Below are 21,296 nucleotides of genomic sequence, written 5' to 3' on the forward strand. Positions count from 1 at the left end.
TTTTAACTATGTCAAATGATAAAATTGATTTGTCTAGGGATAGGGGTTGGGTCCAGAACGCTAAGCAGACCTCTTGAGTATGACCTAAAACAATTAACTCTATGCTCATGATTTAAATAATAAAATGCTTTCTTTGGTGCTTCATGAGGGTATAAAGATTACTGTTTATACTTACACATATCTCTTAATCATTTACATGTATATAATCAATTATCCATAAAAAAAAAAAGTAAGTAAAAGTACGTGAATTGTAATTTTTGTCGATTAGAATGTTACACAAAAGAATCAGCTTATTTTCCATATTTGTGAAGGTATGGTAACTAGATCTACTTTGATGTTTGAGGTGATTCCAAGTGATTTGCAAGTCCGTCCTGCTCTCCATGTAGCTTTAGTTTCGGTGAATGGAAAAAAATAATCCATGAAAAGTCAATAGCAAAAGTGCATACTAGAAGACATCAATAAACGATGTAAAAAAATTTAATTTAGCTACAAGAATTAAAAAATGTATTCAATACTTCTTAAAGCAGTTTAGAATGCGTATATTTACACAGACAGCTAGCCAAATGTCGTTACACTGGATCGCGTAGATGTCTGTCTTGCCATGCATATATGAACTACAATCTATTTTGGTAAAATAGAGGAAAATACTAAGTGGATGTAGCTTTTTAAACAATAAAATGCTTTATTTGGTGATTCATGCGGGATATGAAGGTAGCGACATTGCAGAAAAAAAAAACACAACCCGCGTTAACGGGTCATGTAATTTTATTTCTGCAAAGAATACATTTTATTGTTTACATGTATAATTACATCTTTCTTGTAATAAATTATTGAATTGATTGTAAACAGTAGGTAAAAGTAACTAAATTATTGTTAATGTACATAAACACGTTAAATAAAAGAAATCGACAAGTCTTCATATATTATATATTAGGAATACTCGCTTTTTCAGTTGACACTGCATGCTAAATAAGATAGAACCCCCGAATCGCTGATCTCCAAATTCTTATTTTAGACACACACACCCTTTCGATTATTACTCTGTTTGGATTGTTTGCTATATTCAGTTCACCTGGACTAAACAAAAGGGATTTTTGAAAATTGCTGAAAATAAATCATGGACCTTTTCTTCTTGAAAAAGAATCCTTTCAGGGGAACACCTAATGGATTTCACAATTACGTTCCATTCTGAAGGTATAGAAAAGAGGATAAAAATGATTGGTATTTAATACATAATATACATGTTCTATATACATGTACATATACAATAGCAAGTTTTATTCAATGCAGTGATAGAAGCAATATTGGTGTCGTTATATAAAGAATTATTTGAATTATATTCTTCTCTCGTGATAAATACTGCAAGTATAATAATTAATTGAATGACAACAACAGTAGAAAAAGAATCATAATGCAGTTATGTACATAATATGTCTTTAAAAACTTATTTAATTTAAAAAACACGCAGCTAAAAGTAACAGCCTTATAGCGATACTTTTAACACTTTAAATAAATTTGTGTTGTAGACAATAATGTACTATGTACATTGCTCAAAATATAGCATGTTTTTCTAAAGAAAATTTTTAATTCAAACGGTAAACAAAATATTTTCTTTAAATTATTCATAACATAAAAGGTATGATATTATAAAGTACATAGTTACATGTATAATGAAATTTCTAAAGTTAGAATATATATGTGAAGTCACTTGGCTCAGTGCTTATAAGTGTTAGCATGAATATCCAAAGGTCGCAAATTCGAGCCCCACTGTAGTCACATGTATTGTGTCCATAGAAAATACACTATATCTACATTGTCTCAGTTCATCTAGCCACAATTGGCTTACGCTGATGGCTGATCTGCGATAAACTAGCGCCCCATCCAAGGGGAGTCGATGACTCTCATCCGCTTAACACATGGAAACCGGAGATAAGCGTCTTCTTGGCTCTGAGAGGATTTTAACTTTCACTTACCTAAGTTAGAATATCTGACATCAGGTAGATTATATTAAAGCTTATATATATCAATTCTGTTATCATTCAATTACATGTATTAAAGATTTCATTGCAAAGCTTTGGGTTCTCAGGTTCCATCTTATTATATATATCACTAATAGAGACTCCATATTCCACAAGCTTATCATGCGGTATGTTGGTGTATATTCCATCATAAAAACAGGTAGGCACACCACCAGAAAGCATCAAAACTACAATTGCTTTTTCGTGGTCTATATTGATCCCAGGTGAGCCAGATGAACCGCGGTCAAATGTTGTGTGAAGAAGAACTTTGCAAGCATCATGAAGAGGCGAATAAAAATTTTCATTGTTAGGAAAATGCATAACACTCCATTTCTCTAATTCCAAAATAAACTGATGCGTTTGCTCGTTGCGTGGCATAGGAGACACCTGGCTGTCTTCTTTCATCTGAACACCACCTGGGTGTCCAATTAAATGAAGTTCTCTATTAAAATCTATTTCACCAAAAAATCTGATTGGAGGAGGGAATTCAACTTCTGTGAACTGATGCCTTTCTAGTTCTAAAACGATTACATCTAACTCCTTGTCATAAAAGTGTATATATGGAATGAATCTAAAATAGTTTCTTGGGTGGCATTTTTCATTACGATCTTTGAATTGAAATAATATGTTGAAAAGATTTAGTCCTTTAACGTCAAGTTCACATCCGCGTGCTGTGTTTTCTGAAAAAAAAAGAAAATAAGTGAACCATTGTTTTGACATTTGCATTGTAATCTCTGAATTGCTTGTATATTTTGTGTAATCTGTTATCAACTGTGTTAAATTAACTGTGCTTAATTATGTCATAAAATAATGATACTTATTAATAATAAAGCCATGACAGTACAGCCATTCATCTTCTGTGTATTCTTTCAAGATAAATTAGTTGTTGCACACATACTCTCTCTCTCTCTCTCTCTCTCTCTCTCCCTCTCTCTCTCTCTTTTAAATTACCTGTGATGTAGGGGCCAATTACGTGCCAACATGTCATCACTTTGTTTTTACCCACTCGAAACCCAGTACCTATTGCACTGTCTTGGTGTCTTATCATGCCAACCCTTTTAGAGATTTCAGATTTGAAATCTGAAACTTTAGCATCAGTGGTCTTTAAGGATGCCTTTTTAAAGCGAGTTCCGTCTATTTTTTTGGAACCTGTAATGAAATGTTTTCTCGATGCAATTACATTAAATATAGAATTAGAAATAAAAATTCGATTCTTATGATAAAAGGGAAAACTCACAAGAATCCTTTTTCCGGACAATGTTATTCTGTTGTTCTCCCTGGAATTTAACGATTTCTGGTACCATTCTGGTATTCACTTTGTGATTAATTCAAAATTCAATATAACAATAACAATGCAATACTCACGTGCATCCAAAATTCTGTAATACTTTGCACATCAATTGGGTGCGATTTTTTTACAGGACACCGAGGGCACTGGATAACACGACTTCCATTAGCCTCCTCAAAAGATATGAAAGTGTCCTCGTCTTTTCCTAACGGTTCTTTTCCGCATTCAAACCCCGTCTCGAATTTGATATTTGCATGATTTCTCGCTTTAATGGTATCGAGAAGAGAACCAATTTTTTTCATTATCTCAGAGATTAAAACAGTATCCACGTTGATTTTATGTAACCACAGTATCTGAACTTGAATTTTATTCCCACGAGTTCTGATAAGGATATTATGACTTTTCACCGAAAAAACAATAACGTTTTTGTAAACGCATTTCATTTTCCCATCAAGTAGGACACTCCATTTGTTTATACTCAAACACATACAAACTAACATGTGAAATATTAGTCTTGCATGACAATTGAATTTGAAACAAAATACTGAAGATGTTTTGAAATTTTTGAAATCTTCGATAGGGAATTTGTGCGCGTTTAAAGTCGGAAAATACCAAACATCTTCAGAAGGAAATTTTGATGCTAACCCAATCGCCTCCAAGTATAAAGCACTTTCCTCGCAGTAAGGTTTACAAGTTTGTATTAACATGTCTTGTAGAACTGGAGAGGTTATTTCTCCTGTCTTGATTTGACTTGACATTATAATTGAAACAACGTCCACAATGTACTGAATATCCAATACTGCGATATTGCAGTACTGCCCTTCAAAAATAATTTTTCCAGTATCACTGAACAGTGCTAAAACATCTTTCATCTCGTCAAAAGATGTCAACCTGTTTTCTTTGGGGAATTTTTCATTAAGCATCCAGAGTTTGTCAATCCTGGTTACTTTATTTTCTTGTTGGCACGTTTCTACAAGTACTTCAAACCACGAAATCCATCGCATTGGAACCGGTTTTCTAAGATGGCCATAACTGAGCAATTGACTTTGGACACATGCTTTCAGTTTTTCTTTATTAAAAGAGCACTCTTCCTTCCCTGCCTTTTGCGAGGATATGGTAAATGTCATCTCCTTCGACAAACAAATCTTGTCTAAATATTTATTGTCGACAAGTTTTAAAATTTCATCCATATATGCGATTGCATCCTAGAAGTGAAAAGCAGAATAAAAAGGACCCATTTAAAGCAGTGTTGTAAACATATCAAGAGAGACACATGCCAAACCACTAATTTTTGACCTAAATAGCTTATTTGTATGAAATTACATTATTTGGTTACCCAGTACTTTAGTGGATAAGAAAATTATATTTTAAACCTGTTCGGCGGCAGGAAGGCCAATAAACTTTGACTTATGAAACAGTGCCATATTTTTTCTCTCAGTATCTTTTCCAAGAGGGTCCATCTTTTCATTTTACAGTGCTTGAAACACCTTCCCAATTAGAATCACAATTCATTTAAAATTTCTCAAACCAGATTTACTTCATAATCACATACCGTCTCTGAATATCCATCGGCGTGTGTTCCAACAAGAATGATGTTCACTTTTGATGTACAAATATTTTGGAATATGTGAAGCCAAGATGCGATATAATCTGTTAAAAACAAAATCCTCACAAATAATAATTCATCCGATAACATTCATTGAAAAGACTTTTCAAATTTCTCTCATACCTCTGTAAGTCAGTTTTGAAAATCCTGTTGTGTTGCTTCCAGAATCCATTGTTTCTTTAAGCGTCTTGGTCATATCAATAACCAAGATCCCAACGGTTACAGGAGCTAACAAAATTGGAAGAACTTTGCACAGAGGACTGTTTGATATCTCTACGAAGGATACGCTGTTTTTCTGCATGCTATTTGGTTTTTCTTTTCCATTTACTGTAATAAGGATCAATATTTGTACCCAAACCTTTTTTTTTTGCTGATATAAAAACTTAAGTTCAAATCATAAAATTATACGACACATGCAATACAGTAAGCATCAAAACAACAAGAGACGATGGACCTAATCGCTTTTTCCGATAACAGTCCTTAAGAGAGTTTTTGTATACCAATTTAATTTAATATCATTAACTTATATTCATGATTATAAAATGGTTCATAATAAAATAGGAAATAAAACAGAACCAGTTTATTGCCTACTAATCGCGAAATAAGTCGTCGCGTCGTTGGGTTACAGTAATTAATTCCAAGATAAAATAATATTTTTGAGTTGAACTGTCAAATAAGAAATGCAGAAGTCGTACATCCATTACCGTTATCTTCAAAAATATCATCCCATCTTTCGGATTCAAGGAGTTGCACAACTGTTGTTTTTCCTGAGCCCTTCCAACCAGCGATGACACAAGATTGATGATTGAATAAAACGGGTTCACTTGTATTGGTAATTTCAGCCCCTGCTTGAGCAAAGGAACAATTATGTTATTAAAATAGTCAGTTTTTATAGAAATGATAAAAGATTATAGTACAGTACTTGATATTTACCTGGCAACTCCTTATCAATTTCATTTGACAATGTGCTTTCTTTTGTTATTTCCGTAACCTGTATTTTCGTGTCCTCGTAATTATCTCCGTTTTCAAGAAATTGTCCTGATTCACGCATATCTATTATTCCCTCATAATGCTCTGACTAAAAAAAGGAAAACAAATCAATATAATTTTTCTATTTTTCATCTTCTATGAAATCAAGGAACTGGTTAAAGGGACCTAAACACGATTCGATAGCAAAAAAAATATTTTTTTGGTCAAATTTATGTAAAAAATGCTTTACTAGTGCATTTAGAATGATTGACCAAAATTTGAACGTTAGAAATCAAGATATGATCGAGCGAGATACAGAGCCAAGAAATCATTGTTATGTAAACAGAGCTCGAACCATATTTCTTTACAAATAATGTACAGCATATAAATTACCATTTCTTTGACAAAATGACCCAAGGAAAACAAGATAAACCGATTCAATGTGCTTATAAGTAATTTTATCAACAAAAAAGCAGCTATTGATCGAAACTTTTACCAATACAACAGATATGTAAACAATTACAAGACTTGAACTCTCTCAAATTTTGACAGAGCATTACAAATACCCATATTAACCATTCTAGATACCAAAGATGGAAAGAATAATTTGAAAATGTTGTGCTCAAATTCTGTAGGTCCCTTTGAGGACGAAATGAACGCCGGAAAATCTGTCACATGCTGCATTATAGATTAAAACAAACGATAAACCTTCGAGTCGTCTTTAACTGCAACAGCATTGCCATCATTGTGTTTCTCCGAGTCTGAGGCGCAGGGATAATCAGATGTCTCAGATACATATTCATCATCTTGGTTATTAAAGTCGTCATCAAACTGAAATGCAATAAAATTAATTTTATAAATTTTGCATTCGTGAATTTAGAATCGATAAAAGATAAACATTGTACATTACATCACAAGATTGGTTTGAGTGTAGTGCCAACAGTTGTTGATAACTTCCACAGGGTTTTCCGGTTCTGTAGCGGGATGGGTCCTATACAATGACCAGAGAGATCATGGAACTTATGGTGCAAATTTTCAAATGAAGCACTTAATTATCAATAAAACAAACTTGCATATCAAACACATTATGTATGAAACTTATCACTAAACAAAATAAAATAACACTTTCAAATGTTTTCTTTAACGATACCCAAAATTGATGCTTCAGTAAATCGAAAGCGTCAAAAATTGTTATTTCGAAACATATTTTAGCTGTTTTGCATATTTTTGGTATTTTAATTTATCATCCATTAAGAAAATTGGTCCCAATATGTAACTTGCATTTATAAGTTAGTTGTTTGTCTAAAGACTTTTCTCAAAATTATATATCTATTATTTACTTATATTACTTTAAACATTTACAAATTACAAAGTCTCCAAAGGATTACAAGCTGGTTCATAATTTGTAGCTCCCTATAATACAACAAATAATAACCCTGAAACTGATCCTTTGATTTAAAAGACAACAATTTATGAAAATTGAAATCATGTATACTTTTAAGTTTTAGTTCAAAATATATTTTAGTTGAAAATATCATAGTTAACTGTAAATAAACAAGAGGCCAACGTGCCACATTGCTAACCGGAGTTACAAAGTAGATGCGCCCTAGGTATCACGGTCATATAATTTAAATTTTAATCATAAAAGAAAACAATCCGGTATATTATACGTTTCAAGACCAGTATTTCATGATTCTGTCTGTATTTCATGTCTTCTGCACTACACTTTTATAGCCCAATGTAGAATTTGACAATTATCCGAATATAATACGAGGCATTTATATTTATGAACATAAAAGAAGTAGTTTATCTTTAATTAGTCAGAGGTTCATGGTCACCATTTATTAATCTAGTTTACGTGTTAATAAAGATGTTGGCATAGAGATACCCACAATATCAAATTTTAAGAAGTGTAGGACCTGAGACCAATTTAAGAAACTTTCACTTATGTTTTGTTGCTAAAGCAATGACTAGTTTGGTTTGAACGATATCAAACTTGCATTACATAAGAAGCTTACATTTAAAAAAAATGAGCATCTTTAATTTATCGTCCTTATATATATAAGAATTAATTTTTTTTTCACTGAAAAAAGCATATCCACGATTCGAGCGAAACATATTTAAATTTTTACTGTTCATCGTTACATTGCTAAACTAGAATTTGAACGATATGCCACATTTTAAAGTCAGTTATCAAGAAATAAACAAACTAAAGCGATCACATTTCTCTGCTACGTACGGAAAGGGAAGGTCATGTAATGTTTTCCTTGCATATATTATTTACATTAATAAATAATGTCACTTATCACTAGTTATTAGATTGCATAAATTACAAGTTTCAATTGACCTTTGATTTTCTTTTCACGCATGAAAAGTTCATACTCTATTTATGGCCGTTTATTTAACTACGTTTTATCATCGATTACTCCTTTAAAAAGCTGACATATAACCCCTACTCGAGACACTGTATGAAAATATGATGGGTAAGTCATCATCCAATAAGGCTGAAAATAGAGGCTACATAAAGGCATGTTTCAGACTTAGTAAAAATTTCAAAAGAAAAGATTTAAAGAACTGTGTGATGTAATTCTCAATTGTATGTCATTGAGACAAGTTTATAGGTGGGTCAGCAAATTCAAAAATGTCCAACCAGACCTTTAGGATTAGCAACGTCCTGGAGCCCCTCGTACAGCTTTACTGGATGAAATACTTGCAAACATAACCGATTTCATTACTAATGATGGTCGATTAACTATTAAACAAGTGGCAGATTTAGTAGGCATTTCATCAGGGACAGTATTTAAATTTTGAAGAAACATCTTGGCCTCCGAAAGGTTAGTGCAAAATGGATACTAGTGCCTCATCTTTTAACAGAAAAACAAAAACTATTGCGGGTTGAAATGTATAGAAAACTACAAAAAATCTACAATAAATGCGAAGGGCGACGTTTATTTGAAATAAAACTTGGATACATTATTTTGAACCTCGGAAGAAAATTGATAAGAAGATGTGGTTGACTGAAAAGACAAATCGCTCTATTATAGCAAAACGATGCCAAAGTACAAAGAAAGTATCGTAGGCAATTTTCTTTCATAGTGAAGAACCCGTAGTTCACCGTGCATGTATACATAAATTACGTGCTAAAGAACAGTAGAAAAATTACGAAAGTCTGGAATTTGCAACATTCGACTTCTTCATGACACATAAATCCCAGATTGTGAGATCATTTTTGGAAAGAAAAGGTCCATGTTTTGCCCCATCTTCTCTATTCACACCCGACTTGTGTGACTTTTGTCTTTTTTCCCCTAGATTTAAAAAAGCAATCATCAGGAAGAAAATATGCTTCACGGAATGCTTTGGGCACTGTCATTTATCAGTACATGAATACCATTCCCTTAAAAATTTTATGAATGCATTCAAAGCTTGGATAAATCGGTTGAAATTATGTGTGTCTTTCAAAGGAAAGTATTTTATTTTATTTCATAACCATTATATATATATATATATATATATATATATATATATATATATATATATATATATATATATATATATATATATATATATATATATACACAATGTATATACCGGTATATATCTTCTTGTGTTATATTTGTAATAACGATGATATTGTGATATTGTTTATTGGACGCCCCTCGTAAACAGGTAAACAGGTACTTATAGTTTTCCTTGGATTTTTTATTGTAAATGAATCTTTATTATTTATTTAATTAAATCATTTAAGGTAAATCAAAACAAGGCTTATAATTTTTATGACACAACGTAAGAAGATGGTTATTTTAATGTTTTGTTAAATTGTTTGTATCAATCGATTTGATTGAATGTTATCATATTTCAGTTAGACCACCTTCTGAATCCATGATAGATCCACAAAGGGGAAGGGCACTTTTTTAAGTTTTTATAAATTCGTTTCTATTTTGGTTGTAAATAAATATTGTGCAAAATATTGGTTAGATGTTGTATGGTAATATTCTCGCATGTCTTCCATCCTCACACTTTCACATCATTAGGTAATGAGGTGGGTTTTTTTTAATAATCTACACTATTCAATAAACTTTGTTTTGAAGACACTCTTTTATTAAGCTTAAGAATTGTTTAAGACTCTATTTTGAAATGAACCAGTCCTTTATTTTTTTTCAATTAAGATTTTACCTCTCATACGAACGTGTCTGCCTTTTTTTTTTATTGAAATTGACCTAATGGTTTTATGGAGGAAAAATATAAAAGATGGACAACACCTGGTGATCAGAAAAACTAAATTAATAACCTTAGGGATATAATGAATAGTAAAAGAGAGACTTTAGAAGACTCACAAATTTCAAAAAAGATAAATACCGCGTATTCCTGGCTAAATGCTGAAACGTAACCATTGGTTTTTCCAAATGCATAAACACTTGAATACGGCGTGTCTGCATCTACCTCCTCTTGGTGGATATAGTCATTAAAAGTCTGAAACAAACAACACCAACACAAAGATAAAAAAAACTCTCTCTCTCTTTTTTTTCTTTCTCAGGGATAACAAGTACTTAAAATTTATATATTGGTTTAGAGAAAATCTTTGTTTACCGAAAAAAATGTTTCGAATAAGGAATTAATTTTCTCTAATGTCACGGGGGAACTACATAAACACCGATACCATTTATTTAAATCAGAACATTATTTAGATAACATATGAGAACCTGTTCGAAATAAGTTTCTTCCAATGGTTGAGACTGATCTGCTGTGTATGTTTCTGTATCCTTGTCAAAGTAAAATTCAACAGAAGATTAATAAACAACTGATTTTTAAGGGGTATGGTCACGACTTAACTTGATATGATTTTTAGCCGGGCTCTGCTGAAAGCAGAGTCCTGGCTGTAGGCAGGCAAATCGCCAATGTTACTATAAATAGCACAACTTCAAGAGTAAACAAAAAACCTAATAGCGTCAAAGTAAAAGCTTTCGCTATACCAAATAGTTACACAAAGAGCCAAGTTTTGTCAAAAGTGTTGGCATTTTGTTTCTTTTTTTTAATTTTGAGAGAATTGTCTATCTTTTTTAGTTTTATTATTAATACCGTGTTTTAAAAACAAGACTATGCATTTTGGACACATACAATGCGCATGAATTTCCATGAACTACTTTGCTGCGCGTAGGAGAAATGGGGATTGAATATATAACGCTTGTTGCAAAATTCAAGGCAGCAACTGCCTTGAACATATTTTTGTTAATAGCTGCTTACAAAAATATCTGACGCTTTGCCGATATCAAAAGCATGAGAGAGAGAGAGAGAGAGAGAGAGAGAGAGAGAGAGAGAGAGAGAGAGAGAGAGAGATTCAGTCATCACTACAAAGTTTGCATAAAGACACACCAAAAGAGCCCGGCTTTCAGTATTTTAGTACTTTGATTTATTAAGGTATTTCTAATGAGTTACCGAAATTCGAAACGTCAGATGCTGAGTTACAAGCAATATCCATTGAGTGGGAATTTTCCTTATAATGGTCTTTATGCAAGTCGATTACAAACACAGTGAAACAGTTTTTTATAATCATTCAAATATATACCGTGTATCTTTGGCTGACGGACGAAATATCTTGGTATTCATATTGACCCCAATCACTTGAAAATGAAGCGTCTGAGTTTTCTTCTTCATTATCTTGGTACACATAGTCATTCCAAGACTGAAACTGCTAATGATTTTAAAAAATGTCATGCAAAGTTTTATTTATGATCGTATGGATATACAGTTAATATGTGTTTAACTGTTTATATAAGGTATTTATATTACATTAGTTATTCATGATAATTGTTTTTATGCGATCACCTAAGCACTAACTGATTTGAAATGCCATATATGATTCAAAAAGCTACCACCAACATACCGTCCGTGTTCTATATCAGGATATTACAGTATGGTTTGTTTTTTATTGATATATTTTAAACAACCACCCTTCCACTCCGTCGTTTTCTCTTTCTGACAAATGGGGTTAACGTATTACACTTTCTATATGCTGCTAAACAATTTTCTTTAAAACTAATTGTTAGATTAACCCCCCTTTCCTAGTTTCTGAAATGCCACTCTCCACTCTCAGACACCTTGAGCTCTGGATCACGCAAATTCAAAACTTCTATATGCAAGCTTACTATCACATTGATTAATAAATTAACTTATGAACTCTCTGTTCTTCAGAGATTTGTATAAACTTGTATAATAACTATGACATAAACCCAAATATTAGCATCCTTTCTGTCCTACTAGGACGTGGTTTGACCAAACTTGAAACGACCATGCATAATTACATGGTTAAAGAAGTTCAAGCAAAATTTAGATATAAGATATATTGTTTGTAACAAAATTTCAAAAACGTATCATGACATTTTTACAATTTTCATAATGATCTCCCTTTCATTAAATCTGGTTCAATGGTTGAGAAAATAAGTGAATTTTTGTTAACGTGGCGGACAACTACAACAACGACCTTAATCAAGAACTTTGTTTGTGCAATGATTGTTTAAAACTCTATAAAAATCAATCTTGATTTTAAAAAGATTATTTAATTTACAAATGCATTTTACCTAATATATCAAATGTCATTCCACATATACTTTTCATAACGATATACAATGATATACAAAAAACCAGTGCTATTGTTATATCAGAAAAAGCGAAACTTTAATATTGGTGAAGAGCACCCCTAGAGAATTACCTCTTCATCACTACGACTGTGTAACATCTTCTGCCTAACTCCTTCTATAAATTTGTTCCTTTTTCGTTTGTTTTCTAACTCCTGAAAAATGATACAGATATTTGAATTAATATGCACATTTCCGATATAAAAATTTCAAGCATATGGTAATAGTTCATGTATGAAGGTTGAACACCTGTGCATTTTTCTTGATATTTTCGTTCTTAAATAAGTCAATCCACTTGTCATCTCCTGTTGAAGGATCCACAATGCTTGCCCTTTGATGTATTCTTTCTTCACAGCTGGTTATATCATCAAACAAGACCTGGGGAAAAAAAGAGAAAAATCTTTAAAAGACATCAAAATATACATCAACTATCGATTTCGAATTTACAATCAACGAAAAACCTTTTGATTTTTGTTAATTTTGGAAGTCTTCAGAATATCAGACAATACATCCTTTCCCGTATTCGGATCGACTATACTTAAAGGTAAAACATCTTTAGAGTCTTGAATGTGTTCAATCTAAAAAAAAAGAAGATTAAACTACATATAAGTGTGTCAGACTAATGTACAAAGGAACGAATTGATTAAAAGGAAATAAAAACAAAAATTTCTATTATGGAAAAATTGGGTAGTATTTTCCGTTCTATTTATAACTGTAACTACAATTATAAATATAAGTTCTAAAACTTGGTTGTCAATTGTTGTAGAATAGAGTTAATAGTGTTCTGTTCTTGTCAATTATATTTTAACCAAATATAAAAATTACAAAGAAAATTTTCCGTTTAACCGTATATTTACTTAATTCAACAGTGTGAAATTCTTACAGTTTCTTTATCACTATAAGACAGATATTAAGCGCCTTAGAATGAATAAAAAAAAAATTGTTTCTGATAAGATGTGGTATGATATGCTAAATCGAAAACTAATCATGCGTTACCTGTTGTGTACTTTCAAAAAAGCTTCCTTCCGACAACCTTGCTAATACTTGCTCCTTGAAAGCTGAGCGGGTACGCCTAGCAAGTTGTTCCTAGTTTTACCAAAAGTCATGCTTTAGGATCACACAACATTCTTTTTTTTATTTATTGTAAAAGAATAAAATTTGATGTACAAGATGTATTAACAAGAGGCATTTAAAAACAAATATATTATAATACACAAATCTTTGTGCAGTATTGACAAAAATAGCATTTTCCTGATAAATGTATAACCAATTTAAGGTCAGACGACACGTTCCTCAATTTTATATAACTTTTTCCAGGAATTTCTTAATGGTTTACTACTACTTTGACAAGCTTTCTTGCAAAAAAATTAAGGTACCTTACCAGGCATTTCTGCAAAATACTAGAGAATGCAATTTCCTATATAATCTCCTTGAAAATTCATTTGATATGCTGATATAAAAAATGAATAAATATACATCACAGCGAAGTTCACTATATTGGGACTCTATCTCGGCCGGGGCAGGGCTTCGAACTCACTACTTTATAGAACCTATGCGCTTCTGGCAGTGAGCGGCCACGGATCTAACCACTTGGCCATCGAGAAATAAAACCATACATAAGTAAATTTTTATCATTTTAAAAATAATTATAACATAAATATTTTTTATTGGAACTCTTTATTACGAGGAGATACAAAACAGATGCCCGAGGAACGTGTCGTCTGACCTTAGAAAATAAAAATATATTTTTTATTAAAAGTATTTATCGTGCATATGGTTACGTGTCGTTTACAACCTTTAACTTTCAACTCAGCCATATAAATCAAATAAGAATGTCTGTTTAATCATAAATAACAACATTGTTTCCCAAATATCGATCAAAAAAGATTAAAATGGTTTTCAATGCATATAAAAGTAGTCTAGTGTAAATACTATTTGACCAATAAAAGCACGTGTCAATCATTAGCATTTTCATTTTAAAAACAATCAATTGTGTGTGTGTGTGTGTGTGTGTGTGTGTGTGTGTGTGTGTGTGTGTGTGTGTGTGTGTGTTACATGTAGTGTGTGTAAAAGATTAAATTAGGCCTACCTTATAGTTTTCAGCAGGTTCTTGTAAAATTTCATCCAAGACATTTCTTCCAGTTTTCGGATCCTTTATTGATATACTTGAGATCAACGAATTTGATTTCTTTAAATCAAAAATAGGCCTCTTCTCTCTGTTGTCCATTTTAAACTTTCAAAAGTTTATGAATCTATATGCAAATGTTCAAAGATTTCCTTGTTTAACACCACAAATCACAATGTTTTTGATTTTTTTTTTCAAAAAAATAAAGTATATTCAAATGGCCAAATTATTTTGATTCACAAAATCACACACTTGCTGACTAAACAAAAATTAGAAAATAATATGATTTTAACGATTCAATTACAGATAAAGTACATATCTTTTGAATCTGACTACAAAGTAGCCTATAGCTATATAGGCCTATATCACTTCATTAAAAATATCACAAGAGCTGTAAAAAATAATCGCAGATCAAAAAGGTAACATTATTGAGTAATTTATCGTAAAAAAAAAATAATAATATAATTTAATGATAAATAAATCATAGAAAAAAATATAAGTATATAATTAATGATATAAAACAAGTTACTTTTGAAGTAAGATGAAGGTCATATCGTAGGTTCCGATGGTGACCTTGCATGGATATTTCAAACCTTTCAAGTTCAAAACAATTATTTTTATTACTTGCATACAAGTTTACTGATTTGAAATCATGAGATAATTTTTTTAGAATTTTCTAATTGATTTAATAATTCTATAATTATATACATTGGTCTATAAATAGTGTCGCAAAATTTCCAAAATGGTGACTTTTTGACAAAAATAGATTTTAAACAAAATGCCTTTAATTGTTAACGATGGTAATTTAAAACCTTCTTAACTCGCATATCACATTATAATTACTATTCATCAAGCCTTTAACTGGAACTCTTAAGAATGAAACGCTCTATTTATAGGAAGTTCCGTTGTTATAGGTAACAATTAGCCTAAATATTGATGAATGTGAATTCAACTGAATTAACACTGGATAATTACCTTTCTGTCACTAATAAGTTTTAAGTAGGCAGATTATCCATCACTTTGCACATAATGTTAAGAAGTATTATATAATCCAGAATACGAAAAACTAAAAGTAAAATAAAATAAATTCATGGTAAACCAGAAAAGTTGAGAACGAGGCTACCATATTTGTGTATGAAACCCCGTGGTAGTATTCAGTTGCACTTTTCAGATGTTACATAATAATTAATAATATGTAATTAATCAAAGAATGCGAGTGGTAAAACAAACTCTGCAATCAATAAAGATAGTTTGCCAATTTTGGACATTTACTAACTAAATCTACAATATATAATTATATAGCATAATATATAGTTATATATGGTATCACCATAGGGCCTATAAGTCTATTTTGACGACGGTCAATTGAAAAGGTAGCTCGTATGCAAAAATACTAGCATTGAACGTCTGTAAGTAGAATCGAGAAAATATTCATAGTTTGCAACTGAATAAATTGCGTTTGATTCTAAAGATTTGGTGATGATGCTAAAAATAACCAAAATAATGTGACTTTCTGGTTCACTACCTGATGATGCTTCCACGCAACTTTCAGTTTTTCTGGCTCAATAGTTTTTGAGAAGATACTTAAAGATTCCAACGTAAGAATTTGCCCCCCCCCCCCCCCCACTGTGGGCCCACCCTACCCCTGGGGATCGTGTTTTGAAGAAACTTGAATCAACAATACCTGAGGATGCTTCCACACAAGTTTCAGCTATTCTGGTGAAATGGGTTTTTAGAAGAAATTTTTTAAAAATGTCAACAAATTTTCAGTAATTCTAAATTAAATCCTCTTTAAAGGATTCATTTGAACGAACTAGAACCCATTCACCAAACGATGTTTTGTGCCAAATTGGTTTAAAATTGGCCCATTGGTTCTGGAGAAGAAGAAGAAGAAAATGCGAAAAGTTTACGACAATGACGAATACAGACAACGGACTTGGATTAAAAAGGCTCACTTGATTCTTCGGCTCAGGTGAGCTAAAAAGTATATTTACATACGTGCGATTAATTTGCGAACGTTTAGTGGGACTATAACTGGGTTTATTTACTGTGAACTATAGTTAATCAATATATCCAATCTTTAAACCACAATGAACGTGTCACAAGTGTAAACTATAAATATCACTATAGGAAACATTACATTTAAAATGTCAGAGAAAATTTCAAAATATATATCGTATCGTAATATTTTTTATTTACACCCACCAAAAACATTTACAATTTACAAAACTACAATTTCAAATAACTGGTTAACTGTAGATACTAAATTTAACAATATGACAAATTATAAATTTTGTAATTACACCAAACAATTCAACAAATATAACAACATGTAAAGAGTTATGTACATCTTTATCGAATATTAAACAATGTATACCAATATTCTTATCATAGACAAAAATATTTAAAATAAATATCACATAAAACAGCACGACTATACGTAAAAAGTTCACCATGAAAAAAAAGTAAAACATTTTTGGGGTTAATAAGATAATAGTAGACACTAATCATAAAAATTCGACAGATTTTTTATTTAAAATTGAAGACACTCAGGTAAACATGCATGTATATATCTAAAGAAAAGATACGAAAAATGTAATTTTTCGATTGAATAAATCAATTTATCAAATATCAAGTCATTATGTTCGTTTATTTGTTGTTAAATTTAAAACCGGTTTCATGATCGAAATCTCACAATGCAGGTCAATTTTTAACGGGTGTTGGTCTATTTCGACAAATTTCGTCTCAAGATTCAACGTTCAAAAAATGACCCCCGGTCAATTTAAATCCAATTCTTCCTTACACAGGTTATTATACATTTAGTTTAGAGTTTTGAATTATTGTTTCTCGATATTTTGTTTTTTACATTTTGTGAATTCTGAGTTCAAAATGTCCATAAACTATGATTTGCTACACTATTATTAGCATTCGTTAACTATATAGTGAAATAATAAAATGGTAGAATGCAAACCATAAAACCGCCATTATCAGTTAAAATTCTTTGCAATGGTAGCTGTTTATTTTTAGTGATAATTATAGTTTATATTTTGTGACACGTTCTTCATAGCTCACCAGAGCCGAAGGATCAAGTGAGCTTATTTAATCAAAAGTCCGTTGTCTGTAGTCTTCATTGTCGTATATTTTTCACATTTTCGTCCTTTTCTTCAGATCGAACCACTTGGCCAATTTTAACTTGGCACAGAGCATCGTTTGGTGAGGGGAATTCCAGTTCGTTCAAATGAATGGTAACTCCCTCTTTAAAGTAAATTTATGGTTTCTCCACCCTTGATGTTTTTATGGTTAAATCCGTGAAATATTTTTTTTTAATTTGAAGATTAATATGATAACATTTAAATTGAACTTAAATATTGGTATGTTGCAAATATTTTGTTCATGCTGTAGGAGCTAACACAGGTACACTATCAAGGCAATTATAGCGACGACTACTCTCCAATCAAACATCACATCTTTTTTACTGATTTCTATATAATAAAGCAATTTTTAAAATAAATTAATCGCAATCCTTTATTTTATGTATTTTAACATTTAAGGTGTAATATCCCTCTGCTATTAATTTCACTATATATTTTTAAAAAATTTTCATATTGATTTTCAATAAAGTCAATATCAATAGATTCAGATGAAACAACGTTGATGTGATGAAGCGCTGCTAGATTTTTCAAAAATTGATAATATGTCAAATCATGATATGAAGAAAACTAGACATAGTGGTTACAGAAAGCAAAATTTTACTATTGCAGCATAAAATTAAAAATATTAAATTTATATGAAAATAATATACGGTTATATACAATGTCAATTCATATTACCTAATATAGTGAAGCGCTGCTTTTTAGATCAGAATAGCATTTTATTGTATAGGTTTGTAACAAAAATTGCTTCAAGCAGCTAGAGTTACCTTTCTTTATCATAGACTATTGAAGGTTTTACATACGCATTTTACATACAGTACATGGTAATTTGCCACAGGTTCTAATTTTTCAGAAAAGATTTTCTGTTTTTAAGTTTGGATAACATAATAGTAAATAGATCCATATCATTATGTTTTAAAAATGCTTAAAATGTAAACCAAAGCATTTTGTTATAACACAAAAGGAGATCAAATGAATGGTCTTCCAGTAATTGGAATCATCTCAATATAGTGATATATTGTCTTGAATAAAATGTAAATTGTTTTTTAAATTTTGTTTTCCCATATCTGCTCTCTCAGAATAGAAACCCCAATATTCAATTTTAAACAAATGAAATGTTATAAGTTTTAAATGATGATATGTTACTAAGTCTAATGTTTGCATTTGTCTTGGTCACACTTTTCCCAATTATAATTCATTCACCTATGTGAACAAGCTATAAATAAAGAAATAAAACTTTTCCATTCGCATTCAAACGTAAATTAGGGCCCAGCACCGCCTCCCTTGTTGCTACATGCTTTATTAATTGTGAGTTAACAGAAACAAAATGAGAATTTTTCTGCAGGAGTTATCTCTCTTATCAGAGGGACATTACACCTTAAAGGCCATTATAAAAGCCATCACATTTAGAGTGAATTTTGATACAATTTTTCAACCATGAATAAGTACAGTTTAGCAAAATAAAACGTCTATAACTTTTGAAATAATGGTGCAAACTCACTGAAAATTGGACATTTATAACTGATTGTATATCCTATCGAAATCTGCAAAGCAATGTTTACCTTGCCAGGTGAAAAATAATGAATTTTAGTCTCTGTCAACTTTTCCTAAGTACGGTTTATTGAATTCAGCGATTTTAACTCAAACTACCCTCTATAAAGTATTAAACATAAGTATAATTACACTTTTCACAGCTTAAAATGTGTAAAACTCAAGTTAAATTAAGAAATATTGGCAAAACCATACACCACATAACTCTAATATTATAACCGATAACGGTAAAATATTCCAGAATGCTCCCAATGACGTCATGCGACAATCGAAAGACCTTAATTTAGAATTACGGAAAATTTGTTGGATTTTCGAAAATCTTCCTCTCAAAACAATTTGTCCAGAAAAGCTGAAACCTGTGTGAAAGCATTCTTAGGTAGGGAAGTTTCGTTTGTTCAAATCGTGGTCCCTGGGGGTAGGGTGGGGCCACAATGGGGGGGGGGAGGGTAACTGTAACATAGGAATATATTCAGAAAATCTTTAAAAAATTTCTTCTAAAAAATCATTTGACCATCACTCGTGTGCAAGTATCCTCAGATAGTGTAAATTCAAGTTTGTAAAAAAATAAAGTGAATCTATTAGGTTAACTTAGATTAATATTCTAAAGTTAATATCGGTATAATATTACAGATGAAAATTTTAGTTAACAATAGTAGTTGATTTTAACTAACTTGCCTAGTGGCAATTTTGAATCTAGTTTTCAGTAAATTATATTTAAAGTTTTTTAATTTAGAGAGAGATAAACTTAGATTATTATTCTAAAGTTACATTATTACGGATAAAAACTTTAGTCTACGAATATTTAGTTATAATTTATGGACCATATACTATATTTTACAGTCAATTAACTTAGTACACGAGTAATTTAAAAGATGGTATGGGACATCTGTCGATATAATTGTGAATTAAAGAACATTAACATTTGAATACTTTCACCGGTTTAGAATTTTGAAAATTTTCGGAGAGGTAAAAAATGTAAAACCCTCAGCGGTTTCCGATGACTTGCAGATTTGTAGTAAACCCTCTAACCCACTGTGCTACGCTATTAGGTGACAATATAGAAAAAAAATGCTTAATTACACTTCATTTTCTTGTTTATTTCGATAAACAATGCGTCACAACATAGAGGTGTCCAATACCACCTTAAATCAACATTATTAAAAAAAGACAGTTCACTAGCTTAGTGGTAGAGGTTATATGAGTTTTGTCTTGCGAAAAGGAAACAGGTTCCATGGGGAGATTTTCAGGTTTTGCCGTAGTCTCCTGCAAGACTGCCTTTGTATACAAATATGATAGACATTTAAATCTCAAAGACGAAGCACAATAATTTGAATCCTGAATCTTGAAGTTGAGAAGAAAATATGATTTGAATCCTAATTCAGATTTGATCGCATTGACCATCTGAGATTTTAAAGGACAACACAGCATTTAAAAGGAACAAGTTTTCAACGTATGTATTCTGTATCATTAATGATTTTTATGTGTTAACAAAACATGCATATACATGTATCACATTCTCTTCTTCTTATCAAAATATAATTTTAATTGATAACATATTTAGTCATTTCGCACCATCAAGGCATTCAAACATCAATGTTCATCCACTCAGTTATTTTTGTATGTGTAATAATTATACAATAGCCTTCAGTTTTACACAGATCACAGAATCCTATTGATCACCACACACCACTAGGTAGGTATGTCCTAGTCCTTATTGCACTGTCAAAAGCTATGCCGGTAAAGAACTCTAGTCCAGTTACAATCTCCACATCCCTCACTCGGGCCTCATTGTCACTCAGATAGTCGTCAGGTGACTGTAATAAAAGTACTCCATCATTCTCAACAATCATACTTGTTCATACATATAGTGATCATCGAAACAATTTTGACATTAGTTCTAAAGCTACCGTATTCTTTAATTGAAGTAGCTCAAACACTAATAAGGTGTCCATTCT

The 21,296-nt window shown here is 31.3% G+C and overlaps 2 protein-coding genes across 9 annotated transcripts in view; both read right to left on the reverse strand.

The window, feature by feature from the left end:
* Positions 1-1,682: 1,682 nt before the first annotated feature.
* On the reverse strand, positions 1,683-15,780 carry LOC128167412 (uncharacterized). Of its 7 annotated transcripts, none has more exons than XM_052833122.1 (19): positions 15,614-15,780; positions 15,168-15,231; positions 14,603-14,765; positions 13,510-13,599; positions 13,023-13,091; positions 12,763-12,891; positions 12,588-12,668; positions 11,445-11,567; positions 10,582-10,641; positions 10,238-10,351; positions 6,590-6,712; positions 5,846-5,990; positions 5,608-5,760; positions 5,036-5,239; positions 4,859-4,956; positions 3,384-4,511; positions 3,256-3,295; positions 2,970-3,167; positions 1,683-2,698 (listed from the first exon to the last, which is right to left on the reverse strand). In XM_052833122.1, exons 3-19 carry the CDS (start codon positions 14,738-14,740, stop codon positions 2,040-2,042), a joined length of 3,552 nt encoding a protein of 1,183 aa, XP_052689082.1. In that variant the 5' UTR covers positions 14,741-14,765; positions 15,168-15,231; positions 15,614-15,780; the 3' UTR covers positions 1,683-2,039. The 7 variants fall into 7 exon arrangements, with proteins under 7 accessions (XP_052689082.1, XP_052689080.1, XP_052689081.1 ...); XM_052833120.1 differs by having other exon boundaries at positions 5,608-5,757; positions 12,975-13,091; XM_052833121.1 differs by having other exon boundaries at positions 5,617-5,760; positions 12,975-13,091.
* A 4,637-nt stretch (positions 15,781-20,417) lies between these two features.
* The window catches only part of LOC128166328 (uncharacterized), a 34,132-nt gene continuing 33,253 nt past the window's right edge, over positions 20,418-21,296 (reverse strand). For both annotated transcript variants that reach the window (XM_052831426.1, XM_052831428.1), the window contains exon 51: positions 20,418-21,155. In XM_052831426.1, the coding sequence (XP_052687386.1) occupies positions 21,018-21,155 (138 nt within the window). In that variant the 3' untranslated portion in view covers positions 20,418-21,017. The remainder of the gene's footprint in view (positions 21,156-21,296) is intronic.

The sequence above is a fragment of the Crassostrea angulata genome, chromosome 10 (genome assembly GCF_025612915.1).
Source record: "Crassostrea angulata isolate pt1a10 chromosome 10, ASM2561291v2, whole genome shotgun sequence".
In the NCBI taxonomy this organism is placed as follows: Eukaryota; Metazoa; Mollusca; class Bivalvia; order Ostreida; family Ostreidae; genus Magallana; species Magallana angulata.